The sequence below is a fragment of the Protopterus annectens genome, chromosome 2.part2, assembly GCF_019279795.1.
Source record: "Protopterus annectens isolate FY-2018-M chromosome 2.part2, PAN1.0, whole genome shotgun sequence".
Taxonomy (NCBI): Eukaryota; Metazoa; Chordata; order Ceratodontiformes; family Protopteridae; genus Protopterus; species Protopterus annectens.
In genome coordinates, this window is record NC_056730.1 from 411,580,073 (window position 1) to 411,593,686 (window position 13,614).

Below are 13,614 nucleotides of genomic sequence, written 5' to 3' on the forward strand. Positions count from 1 at the left end.
GTAAGTCTTTCCTATAATGTTTGTTTCTACTTTAAATATATACCCCCTCACTGTGAATGATGTAGGGGCACAAAGAACTTGCTCCACATTTGAAGGTACCAATCCTTTTATTCATTCCTTTGTTTTTATGGCCGCTATTGTGGTCCAATAAATCCTTTATACTTTACCCTTAAGTGTACACTTGAGGTTTACCAGAACTAGCGTCCAAATCTGAAAAACTGGCACATTTTTCCCATTCCTTTTCAATAATATTTTAATATTAGCATCACCATTAATGTTTGTAACAAATGCTCCTTTATATTTCTCCTTATTCTCAGGTGAATTCAACCTTTCATTGTTGGACCTTAAAATAACAGAATCATTCCCTAAAGAGTGTATATCTGTCTTTCTTAACCTCTACCATATCGTTACATCCTTAATAAGCTTTGTAGGGTAGCCCCTGTCCTTGAACATATCGTACAGTAATTCACACTCATAAAAATCCAAGTCATCCTGTTCCCCCTGACATACTGACCCTTGATGATACCTCTCTTCTGATAAAAGGGGTGTGCACCTATAAAATATAAAAAAAAATTAAACTGTTGATTTAAACCCCTTGTTCGTCTTATGTTTAGTAACATCCAGATAATTCATCTTGTTGCAACTAATATTGTGGCTCAACTTCAAAAAATCTGTAGTATTGGAAATATGTTGTATAAATTCTTCTAATGTATCCTTGGTGTGCACCCAAAATAAACAGATACCATCAAAGGTACCTTTTACACAAACTACAACAGTCAACATACTTAGAATTGAACATGAATTTGTGTTCCCAAACCAAAAGTATGATATTAACGTAAGTAGAGGCACAGCTTGCTCCCATTGCTCCCTCACTAATTTGTTGGAAGAACTCACCTTCAAAATAAATAAAATTGTTCTTTAAACCCATTTCAGTTCTAAATCCATACAAACCTTGTTGGAAAGTTCCCCTCTATCAACTAATGTTTCTTCAAAATATTGAACAAACCAATTATATTAATGGTGACGAAAATGATGATCTCACTAAATAATTCAGGTTTCACACATTTAAATAAATCCTATGAATCTTTTAAAATTTCACTTCCATTCATCCACATTTTCTTTATCCTGTAGTCTAAAAAAACTTGGCTAGAGGGGCTGTTATGGACTCTTCTGCAGATACAGTTGGCCTAAAAGGTGGGTCCATAACATCCTTATATACTTTAGGTATGCCAAAGATTGAGGGAACATGAGGCCTTTCATCCACCAAATATGTTTAGGTATCCAAGTCAAATAATCCCTCGTCCAATAAATCTTTTAATGCCAAGTTAATTCTTCTGTAGGCTGAATTAATCTCATTTCTGACACCCTAATATATTTACTGTTGTCACACAGAATGCCCATCGTCTTAGTTTCTTATAATATAGCATCCATCAATACTGTTCCCCCACCTTTATCTGGCTGCATCACTCTCAGATACTTATTCATCCTGATTTCTTCTAACAACCTTCTCGCATCAGTAGTAATGTTGGCGGCAAACTTGTTACTCTGAATCCCCTTGCGTAGGCCTTTTTCAACTAAAACCTCAATATTTTTTAGTTGGGGTTGCAGGGAGGATTAAAAGTGATTTTCCTTTTGAGAATTTACTTTTTACGGACAAAGAAATTAAGCTGCATTAACATTGTACTGATATCACACTTTCTTTTCAGAATGAACTTAAAAGCTTTTGAAAATAAATTAAAATGAACTACTTGAATGTCTACAATACTGTAGTAAAAATATTATTATTGTAACTATATTTAAAGTGTCCTTAAGTATATACGCCTGTTTACTGAGCTGCCTGCTTCAGTCAGTATCTCCTCCCCTCCCCCCACTGTAGTTGTAATAATGTTTTTTTTTGTTTGTTTTTCAATCTCTCCAATCACTGGAGGGGAGGGAATTCTAAAGGGTCATTAATATTGAAACAAGTAACAAATATCCCCGATTCCCTAAAATCATCTCCCTGCCTTTCGTCACTTAAATGGTGTTCACCCCTATTGTGAAAATATTCCTGAAGACATTCCCACCTTTCTTGGTACTTATAGTAAATTTTGGGTTTTGGGTGGCTACTATGCTCATTATATTCCAACTTATCCCTATCTAATTTCCTAATTTTCCTGTTAATAATCTTGCATTTCTCATCAGTCATATTTCTTGCATAAAAGTGTCCTTTTCATAATCAGTTGTGAACATAATGGAGCATTTTTTATTAATCCATACACTCAAGTCATTATACAAGTGTATGTTTTCATTAAAGTCAACTAAATCACCTTGACTCTGAGTGGTTTGACTTCCAAGCACAATATCCTGTTCGTCTAGTCCTTTACAATCATTCCTACAGCTGTGAAAAATCCTGGGTAGTTGTTGTTTCTCAGCTCTCGCTGAGCTGTGCTGCGGCAAAACGCCTCCCTTCTGTCCCATCTAGTGAGCAGCACGTGAAGATTGCCCAGCACACTCTTTGTGACATAATTTCCTGGTTACCAGGCAAAGGAGCCGTGGAAACAAAATAAGCCAAAGATTAACAAATTGGAGTTAGCAAATGAACAGGTTGGGTAAGTTGGCCAACCATTTTCCGTACCTCGCCAACTTCTTCAATCCTCGCCATCTCGGCTCCTGGTGAATCAGAATGCCCTTCCATACCTCCAAAAAATGACAAAAACCAAATACAAACCACTCAAAACACCAACAACAATCCACAAAGACACTTGGGATGAAGCAGACCAAACACAGGTTGAAACATTCTGTTGAACCGTTCTTGTCTGTAGGACATACTTCATCACATGTGAAATCCAAACCGAGATCGAACACTTAAATATGAAAAACCACTTAGTAACTGCCAATGACATTTAGATTCCAATTATTCCCATAATTATAAAATATTAACCCTTAAGTTGCATATTAAAATGCATCGTAAACGCACAAAAATAGTTAACTATCTATGAATGTTCATTCTAATGTTCAGTTAAGAATAAATACAAATGTGATAAAATAAAAAAAATGTATGTGTAAAGAATGAAATATATGAAATATTAAGCCACTACGTCATTCACAGTGAAGGGGGTATATATTAAAAGTAGAAACAAAAGACTTACACAAATTGCAATACTCTAGGAGTGGTTTATATAGCCCAATGTGAGGCATGTGATGCCTTATATATTGGTAAAACTGAGTGTAGATTCAAGAAGAGAATATATGAACACCAGTATGAAATTAAGACGAAAAATGAGAAAAATGCACTATACAAACGCACACTAGTATGTGATGCAGCCAACTTTATTTATTTTTTTGTACACTTTAAGAGGTACCAATAGATGTTAGAAGGGGGCGCCCTGGGATATAAAAATTGAATACTGGGAAGTTTATTGGCAGATTGTTCTAGAAGCTAATAACTTTTCTGGGCTTAATGAGCATGTCTCCTTAGTACCAGTATTACAATTGAGGGCCACTAGATTATGATTTAGTGGTATTTCATATTGTCCTTGCTATCGTTCCTTTTCAATACTTTTTATAGGATTTGATAAGTTGGTTTACATTATTCATATAAAGCATATTTTTCAAGTACATTTTATATTTATAGTATTTTATGTATTTATTGAAGATGTTCTTCGTGTTTCACTGTTGCAGTCATCACACTTGGGTTATCTGCCTGCAAGTAGCCCTTATTTGGCCTGAATACCAGAGTCTTGGGATTTCTGCAGTGGATGCTGTCACCTCTTCCATGACATCAGGTCATCAGGGGTATAAAACATGCAGCCGACTCCTTTACATCAGCTTTTCTTGCCATGTGGGAGCCAAAGCAGAAGCAGTTCGCAAGTGCCGGTCAGCCGCTACCTGAAATTTTAATTTTTCGAGTTTCAACCCTGAAGTCTTCTAAAGCTAAGTACCCCTTTGGGGATCCTTTTTTGTTGCTCTAACCAGTGTCAGAAAAATTTAACAATTGTCTTGCCTGGGGAAAGCAAATACCTCACAGATTTTCATCCTTACTATGTCACCTGTGTAGGCCCAGACCATGACATTCATCACTGTTGGTTTTGTACCTTGTTCAACGCCCAAACTATTTGTCAGGCTATCTTTGTTGCTAAATTCTTTCGCTCTCGTTCTCCGTATTCCGAAATGGCTTCGATAAGCCATCCGACTACTGATATTCAGAAAAAAACGTAAGGATAAAGACAGAGACAGACCGCATAGGTCCAAAACTGCCAACGACACTTCCGTTAAGCTAGTCGCCAGTCCACTGGTACTCTTTGTGGAGCTTTCGCAGCCCCTGATACCCACTTCTCCAGATTCGCAGGCCTCTACTGAGACCCATTCGGAGTCCAGTATGCCGCAAGATGCTTCTTTGGCTATGGAACCTGTCTCTACCTTGGATGGGTCTGGGGCAGCTGTGCAGGCACTGGATTATGAGGGTGTCTTCAGTCCTTCTGATGTTCGTATTAAACCGACTACTTCATTTCTGACTAAAACTACCGAATTTCTCAGGCCCAGAGTTCGCACTACACCTAGGAAACTGACCAAAGTGCATTCTCAAGCTCCCATGCCACAGAAACAAATGCTTAGAATGGCTGAAGACCTTATTACTTTAATTAGGGGAAGCCAGCCTTCCCCCCTCTAAATGACAAATAATTGATTTTCCTTCTGATTCTACAGACCATGAGTTTGATGACTGTGACTCCTCTGGATTACGAGGACATAACCTTGTCTACCTATGTAGATTCAGATGCAGAGGATTCCATTCCCTCTGCCTCCTTCCAGAGGACTTTTCTTTCATTGAAACCTTGCATACCCTAAGAGAGCATTTCCGCTGGGAAAGCCAGGACTACCCACAGTTCAAAAAGAGACTCAGGGAATTTTTAGACTTGCCTCAGCACAGGCCTCTAGCTATACCCCATGTCCTGGATATTGTAGATGATGTCTTCATGGAATCCAGTCTTACCCCTGATACTCTACCACTAACTCCTAGAAAGCCTGACAGGTACTACAGAGTACCTTACTCTCATAAATTTCTCTCTCAAAATCACACTGTGGATCCAGAGACCATTTCCTAGGGACCTAAAGGTATTAAGGCGACTACAGCCAAAAACCCTACCCCTTCGGACAGGGGTTCTAGGGCTTTAGACAGATGGGTTAAGAAGGTATATACCTCTGCAACTCTTGCCATCAGGGCTTTAAATTGCCAGTTTTACATGTTGAAGTACCAGCAGCATATTATGGAACTAATTAAACAAAAAATATTGATTCTTGATTGTTCTGTAAACCAAGTGGGTAAACATACTTTGCAGTGTGGTTTTGATGCCTTAGAAATATCTTGCAGGGCTGCTCTCACTGGGTCTGTTCTGAGAAGATATGCTTGGTGAAGGAACAATTCTTGCCAGACCATGTTAAAGCAAAATTACTAGATGCTCCATTAAACGAAGAATGTTTGTTTGGCACAAATGCAGTAGTAGTTCTTAGAAAGATGGAGGAAAAAGCTAAAATCTATGCAAACTGTTAAAGATATCTTACAGGTGCAGCCACCTAGATTCAGTAGGTATTGTCCTTCAAAAAACTGGTCCTTTCCAGTCCCTCTCAGACCTTCTCAATCCAAACCCAGGGGCAACAGACCACAAAGACTACAGTCTCAGGATATTCACAGATCTAAATAATGGAGTGTTCCCACCTCAAAAAACAGGAAGTGGTAAGCCACCCCCTTACGGAAAAAGTTCACAATGACTTGTCCTTCATCCTTCCCAGCCATGACCAAGTACTTGCACCCCATGAGGAAAACTCGCCCTGCATGCAAAAAACTGGGAGTATGTTACCCCGGACCAGTGGGTCTTAAACATTGCATCCTAGGGATACAGATTTTGCTTCCACTCACTGCCAACCCCAAGCAGTTTGCCAGATCTTCCTCCAAACCAGTTGGCAGAGGCCCAAAAGCAAGTACTTTCTCTTCTCAGTATCAGGGCTATTCAACCTGTTCTGTCAGAGCAAAGGGGACAGGGTTTCGACTTCAGACTGTTCCTGGCGCCCTATTCTGGATCTGTCAGTTCTCAACACCTTCCTGTTCATACCAAAATTAAAAATGCTTACACTCCAGCAGCTGCTTCTTCTGCTAGCCAAGGACTCCTGGCTGGTCACCCTAGACTTAAAAGAAGCTTATCTGCACATCCCCATAAGGGAATCTTGCAGGAAATATCTACGTTTCAGGGCAGGCTCTCTATGCACTATCAGTTCTCTGCCCTTCCCTTTGGCTTATCTACTGCGCCCAGGGTATTCACAAAGTGCCTGGGTCCAGCCATCGCATACTGCAGGCAGAGAAATATTCAAATTTACCCATACTTGGACGATTGCCTGATTCAGGCGGAGAGTCATGAATTGCTACTTCAGCATATGACGTTTGTAAAGAGACATCTAACTACTCTGGGGTATACCATCAACGAAAAGAAATCAAAGCTGGTACCCAGCCAAAAGATTGTAATCCTAGGAGCAAGCTTGAACACAACTTCCCAAATGGCATTCCTCACTCCGAAAAAGCAGGTTTATTTGACAAATTACTTCAAACTACTGGCCACCCAAACCCAGCTATCTGCAAGAAAAATACTGCAAGCCCTAGGGTTCATGGCCTCATGCATTCTCCTAATTCCATATGCAAGACTGCATACAAGGAAACTTCAATGGTACTTAAAAAGTGTCTGTGGTGTCAACATTCTCAGGATCTGGAAACAGTGATTCCTATCATTCCTTGCCTAAGGACAGAGTTCCTTTGGTGGACAGAGGTTTGCAACCACAACAAGGGACTCCCTTTCACTTAACCCCCCGCCGCCCAAACCCTGACAACAGATGCATCAGACTATGCATGGGGGGCTCACATGGCAGGCAAATGCATTCAAAGCAAATGGAGCCCAGGACAAATTCACCTGCATATCAATCAGAAAGAAATGTTAGCTGTACAGAATGCACGGAAAGCCTTCAAAATACCTTATCCTTCCAGGGCAACTCTTGATAAAGACAGACAACACCACATTTATGTGGTACATAAACAAGCAGGGGGGAACTCGTTCCTACCCACTCTGCGAGTTAGCCATGGCTCTGTGGAACACAGCCTTGAGCAATCAAGTGCACCTGCAAGCTCAATTCCTGCCAGGCAAACAAAATTCACTGGCAGACGACTTAAGTGGAAATCTTATGGACCCAATTCATTCAAACTTCTAATCCACTAGTGGGGACACCAGAGATGGACCTCTTTGCTTCCCCCACAAAACCATCAATTGAGCAAATTGTGCACCAGAACTCCTGACAGTCAAGCATGGAAAGTGGATGCCCTATCCTTTACATGAGAAAACTTCTCATTCTATGCCTTTTCCCCTCTGCCCCTCCTCTCAAAAGTACTACTCAAGATCAGACAAGACAGGCCAAGGACAATCCTTATTGCACCCATCTGGCCATGCCAGCACTGGTACCCACTCCTACACAGTCTGATAGCAGTGCCACCCTGGCACCTACATCAGACCCCCCTCTCTGCTGTCCCAGCAGGAGGGACAGATTTTGCATCCTCAGCTGCATACCCTGAACTTGGCAGCCTGGCTTATTCCCTGAATACATCACCAGCAACACTCAGCAATCAGGTGCTGGATGTCATCCTTGAGGCCAGGAGGCCTAGTACTAGGAAATCCTATTCAGAAAAGTGGAAAATATACTGTTCTTGGAGCCATTCTCATGGAAAGGACACAGCCATGCCCACCTTACATTTTTTTCACATACCTGTAATGTATGCTATTTTTTGTTTTAGCTACTATTAGTGCGGCTACTATTATTTTAGGAATGAGCTTTGGTAATGAATCTTTATATATGTTTTTATTTTGTCACATTTGTATTTATTCTTAATTGAACGTTAGAATGAACATTCATACGTATGTTTTTTGTGTGCTTACAATGTATTTTAATGTGCAACTTTAGGATTGATATTTTATAATTAGGGGATTAATTGAAATCTTAATGTCGGTGGTAGTTGCTACATGTTTTTTTTTTTTTTTGTATTTAAGTGTTCTATTTCTGTTTGGATTTCACTTCTGATGAAGTCCGTCCTATAGATGAAAACTTGGTGAATTCGTTAAAGCATTTACGTGTTTCAATAGCGTTTCAACCTGTGTTCGGTCTGCTCCTTCCCAAGTGCCTTATGGATTTTTGTTGGTATATGTGCAGATACCTATTTATATGTAATATATTTAAAAGTCAGTGGGAGAGGATGCAACTGAAATTGCTGTTTATGCCCTTTTCATTTTATAGACTGCTTAAAAAAAAAATCTAGGACCACCCTAATTGTAAGAGGGTGTTAAACTGTATCTGCTGCATTTTACTGTGCTGACTTTGTAGGTCTTGCCTGTCAGTTTAGGCTGTAAAGTGATTTGGATTTCTTCATTACCTCTGGATTAGGTAGGCTGTGCTGTAGGAATTGGAGTGATTGGCAATCCTTCAAGAGAAGTTAGCCTTTTTTGGCTCAGAAACAGACAAGATAAGAGCAGATTATTAACTGAAAAGTAATAAAGTAAATGCATGCATAGTTATACATGAATTAGAAGGTGAATAATTTTTTTTCTGTCATTTCTGATTATTTATCAGCAGCAGCAAACAGATCAGAAAGCAACTTTGATTTTTGAAGTGATAGAAAAGCTTTCTCCACTTTCTTTAAGTCAACAGTCCAAGTTGCAGGATCCTGAAACAAAGCAACAGGACATAGAAGATGATAGTTCACAGCTCTGCAGAATCCAGGATACTTTCCCTGAAAAGTAAGTTTGATAAATGTAAAACAGAAATTATATTTTGTAGGAAACAGTTGTGTTCTTGGATTTGACACACTAATCAGCATGCAAAGGTACTTGTGTCAAAGATCACATATTTTATTTGAAATGCTCTATTCAATTTCTACTGTGCAAGAACTTTTTTGACTGAAGGTTTGGACTTGGTTTGGATTCTGTTTTTTATACTGTTTACATTTGAGCCTTCTTATCAGCATATATATCCATTATTTGACAACAACAAACCATTTTCATCAATTTTACGTAGATATATAAGGGGAAGGGCATATATTTTCTGTGTTAAGCTGACAAAATTTTAAAGTGCATCGCATTAGTGGTGGAAAGCATGTAATTTTTAACCTTGCCGGCTGGGTATTCCTGTTGGAACTCCTAGAGTGCTGATGTGAACCACATAGTCTCTTTACTTTGGATGTCTACAGGAGAGTTACTTTTCTACAGGAGAGTTACTTTTATTTTGGTGGGCAGTAGAATGTTTGTGTTTTAAACAGTATGCATATTTTCTTATTTATGATTTTTATTATAATTTTCTCTTTGTTAATACTAACAACTATATTCTTTGCCCTAAAATTATTTTATTTTATTAGTGCTGTTGAGGAGGATAGGTCACAGGAAGGAGAGAAAGCTGTAGAAGTCAAGCCAATAGCTTTGCCTAGTCGTTTCCAAAGGCCAAAGCCCAGTATAAGGAGGACTTCGATGAGAGAATCTTCAAAACAGGAAAATGGCACCGAGACCGAATCTGTTCAAGATAATACCAACAAGGAGAGTAAAGCACCATTGGAATGTAAACCAGAAGTACAGGTGAAAGTCTATTGTGTCTGTGTATCTTGGCATTGTGCGGTAGACTCGTAAGTCAGAACTTTTGAATCTCTGAGGCAGTTAATTTAACTAACATCACTCATTAGTGAAATGATTAAGTGTTTGACAAGGCAGCAAATCACATCAATAGTTTGCCAGTGGATGTTATCCCTTTGAGTATTTTAAAAAGGTCTCCTAAGATGGAAAAAAATTAATTGGATAATATAGAACAGTTTTGTGCTGTAGTAAACCATTAAAAAGCTGCAGACCTTTCACTGCCGAATAATCATTGGAAATATTTTGGTTATTCTTTTTGTGCTTGATACCTGCTTTTGTGTGAGATGTACTTGCAATGCTTTTGAACATCATTTTGCAAGCAAGAGAGAGAGACTAAACTTCTGCTGTATGCTTTTCTCCTGGAACCATATTGCAGAAGTCGGTGGTGGTGTACATATAAAGAAGTAGAGATGCAACAGAGTAAAGTTCTTGTTGTACCCTTTTCATTTTCAAGAGTGAATTAAAAAAAAAAACAGGCCCACATTACATGTAACAGGATGTTGAGTTTTATTTGCTAGGTTTTATGGACTTAGATTTGTAGTCTCACCTGACCGTTTTAGATTTTGAAGTGATTTGGATTTCTTCCCTGACTCTAGTGGTAGACTGTATTCTAGGAGATTGAAGAGTAGAGTAATCCTTCAGGAGAAGTTAGTCTTTTTTGATTGGAAATAGATAATATAACAGGTTATTGACCCAGAAATAAATGCACAGTTAGGGATGAGTTAGAATATGAATGCTTCTTTTATAATTTCTGATGTTTTATCAACAGCAAGCAGATCAAACGTCATTGTCTCCTGAAGAGTTAGACGAGCCTTCTTCAGTTTGTTCAAGCGATCAACAGTCTGACAAACTGCAGGTTCCTGAAGGCAAGGAACTAGATGAAGAAAGGGATGATTCGTGTCTTTTAAAAACTGAGGAAGACTGCCCTAAGAAGTAAGTATATTTAAAGATGCGACATAAATGTTACTTTTTAGAATGCATTTCACTTGTAAAGCACTTGAATGTGCTGGGCTAATTTTATATGACAGTGCCTATATCAAAATTACTCTCCACATAAAATATTTAGTCTGTTTCTTGTGTGTGTGTTTCTTGCTTTTTTGTTTGAAGTTGTGAGCTGGGGTTTGGATACTGCTTAAATTTGGACATACTGATGATCCTTATTCTATGACAGCGACAAGTCTTTCTCATCTGTTTATATACACACACACACACATTTTATATATATATATATATATATATATATATATATATATATATATATATATATATATATATATATATATATATATATATATATATATATATGTATAACTAGGACTTTTGATCAAAAGCTCAAAAGTCTGAATCCATAGTTACCAAACACACTTTAACGAAAGCGCTTTCGTTACAGTATGTTAAAAAAATACATATATTAAATATACTACTATGCAGGGGGCAAGCCCCCCTGTGCCCCCCACACCCCTCCTACTTTAATATTCTCACTCCGAGGTCGCACTACAGTGGGGAAAAGGGAATTTTCCCTTATCCGCACAGTAGTGTGACTGTCACAACAAGCATACTTACCTGAAAGTGCTGCTTCGGTGAACAGCACTTTCAGTTAAGTATGCTCACTGATTAATGTTTCGGTGATAGGTGCAGTCTGAGATCTGTACAGATCCCATAAATATATATATATGTGCATATGTATATATATATATATATATATATATATATATATATATATATATATATATAAAATAGTAGTGAGAAAGGTGTGACTTTGTGTTAAATATACAAAATTACGATTTGCGGTAGAGTTGTATGGTGAACTGCTTTGATTTTCTGGGTGACAGTTGGGCATTCCTGTTGGAATTGTAGGTGTGTGCATGTGAACCATGCACAATTTGCTTTGTTATATATCTATAAGTGCATAACATTTTGTCTTGATAGCCAATAGTGTAATTCACTATTTAAAGCACAACAAATATTTTGGTTAGCATTTTTATCTTAATCTTTTATTTAATGCTGAAAGCAGTCTTACACTGTTCCCTTAAATTATTTTTTTGTTTTATTTTTTTCAGTGCTGTTGAGGAGACTGGATCACAGGAAGGAAAAAATGTTGAGGTCATACCAACAGCTTTGACAAGCCATTTCTCTTCTTGTCAGAAAAGTGTCACAGAGAAAGAAACTGTTCAAGATATTACCAAAAAGGAGACTGAAGCACCACTAAAATGTGAACAAGAGGTACAGATTGAAGTACTTTTTGGTAAAGTCCATTGCGTCTGTGCAAGTTTTAGCAGTCTGCACTAGACTTGTGTAATGACATCTGAAGCTTTTCAAGCAGTTGTATAGTTTAACCAATATCAGACAACAGTAAAACAATCATAGTATAAGTATTTGTCAGATCATGCAGTGATTTTTTTAAATGCTGTAGTAAACCTTTATTTCAGTGCCATACTCCTAGAACTTTTAAAGTTAATTCAAGTTTTTATTTTAATGACTAGAAATAATTGGCTGTTATTTTAGTGGTTTGTGGGCCTACTTTGTGTGAAATATCTGCTTGAAATGTTTTTGGCCATCATCTGGTTTACATAGAAGAATAACGTTTTGTTTGCATTTTCCAGGAACTGTAAACTGCAGTAGACAAGAGTTAATATAAATAAAAAGTGAGGGTAGAAAATAAGTTGAACATATTTTATAGTGTTGTTTGCATTCTTAAACAGTGGATTAAAAACTAATCTAGGCCCATCAGTTTCTACATGCTATGTTTTCATAATCTAGGCTCGGTAGCTTTACTGGGCCATTTTAGATTGTGTTATAAGAGCTGGAAGGATGGGGTAATCCTTCAGAAGTTAGTCTTGTTTAGCTAGGAAACAGACCAAACGAGCAGGTTATTGTCTGGTAGTGAATCAGAATAAGTGAATACCTGAGTATACATAAATTAGAAGATAATTCTGTTTTTATCCTGTTTTGTTTTCAGCAAGCAGACCAAAAAGCACTGTTGTCTCCTGATATGACAGAATCACAAGATTTGCCAAGTTCTTCAAGAATTCACCTGTCAAATACAATGTTGGACTCTGAAAGCAGGACGGAGTCTGAAGAAGACCGTTCACACCTAGACAGATTTCATGATACTTGCCCTGCAAAGTAAGTTAAAAAAATGCAACATAATTATTTTCTCAGTTTATGCACAGTCTTTTTATGATTTCTTTTTGTACTAAGCTACCTGTTTCACAGATCATCCTTCTGTTGTGAATCATTCACTTTGGTTGTTCTTGTGAAAGTGATTTTATAAACACTTTTATTAAATTTTCATTTAAAATATACGTGCACATACATTAGTAGAGGAGACCAACCATATTAACATTTTTTCATACATTAATAAAAAAGACAAATTATATTCACATTTTTTCATTTACACACAATTATACATTACATATTTTCTTTCTTTACAGCTGTCTTTCATTCCAGTATTACATAAATTGCTTGATTCTGGCCTTCCTTTAAACTCACACTTCCTGTTTGACATTATTCTGCATGTATAGTTCCTACAAATTTCACTATTTCTATGTAATTTGCTCTTTCTCCTTTCTAAAGATCCCTCTTCCAGATGTTCTTCGTGTTTCACTGTTAGTCATCACATTTGGGTTACCTGCCTGCAGGTAGCCCTCAGCTGGCCTGAAGACTAGAGTCTTTGGATTTCTGTGTCAGATCATGTCAGGGGTATAAAACATGCAGCCGATGCCATTACATCAGTCTTTCTTGCCGTGCGGTGCCCAAAGCAGAAGCAGTTCGCAAGTGCCAGTCGACCGACTCCTGAAATTTTCATTTTCGAGTTTCAGATCTGAAGTCTTCACAAAGATAAGTACCCCGTTGGGGATCCTTTTTTCTTGTCCTAACCGATGTCAGAAAAAATTAACAATGGTCTTGTCTGTGGAAAGCAAATACCTCA

At 37.9% G+C, this 13,614-nt stretch overlaps 1 protein-coding gene across 1 annotated transcript in view; it reads left to right on the forward strand.

The window, feature by feature from the left end:
- The window catches only part of LOC122795948 (transcription factor TFIIIB component B'' homolog), a 390,329-nt gene that overhangs the window by 261,998 nt on the left and 114,717 nt on the right, over nucleotides 1–13,614 (forward strand). The window contains exons 10-14 of the mRNA XM_044064431.1: nucleotides 8,635–8,801; nucleotides 9,416–9,629; nucleotides 10,453–10,616; nucleotides 11,744–11,906; nucleotides 12,643–12,809. Coding sequence (XP_043920366.1) covers nucleotides 8,635–8,801; nucleotides 9,416–9,629; nucleotides 10,453–10,616; nucleotides 11,744–11,906; nucleotides 12,643–12,809 — 875 coding nt within the window. The remainder of the gene's footprint in view (nucleotides 1–8,634; nucleotides 8,802–9,415; nucleotides 9,630–10,452; nucleotides 10,617–11,743; nucleotides 11,907–12,642; nucleotides 12,810–13,614) is intronic.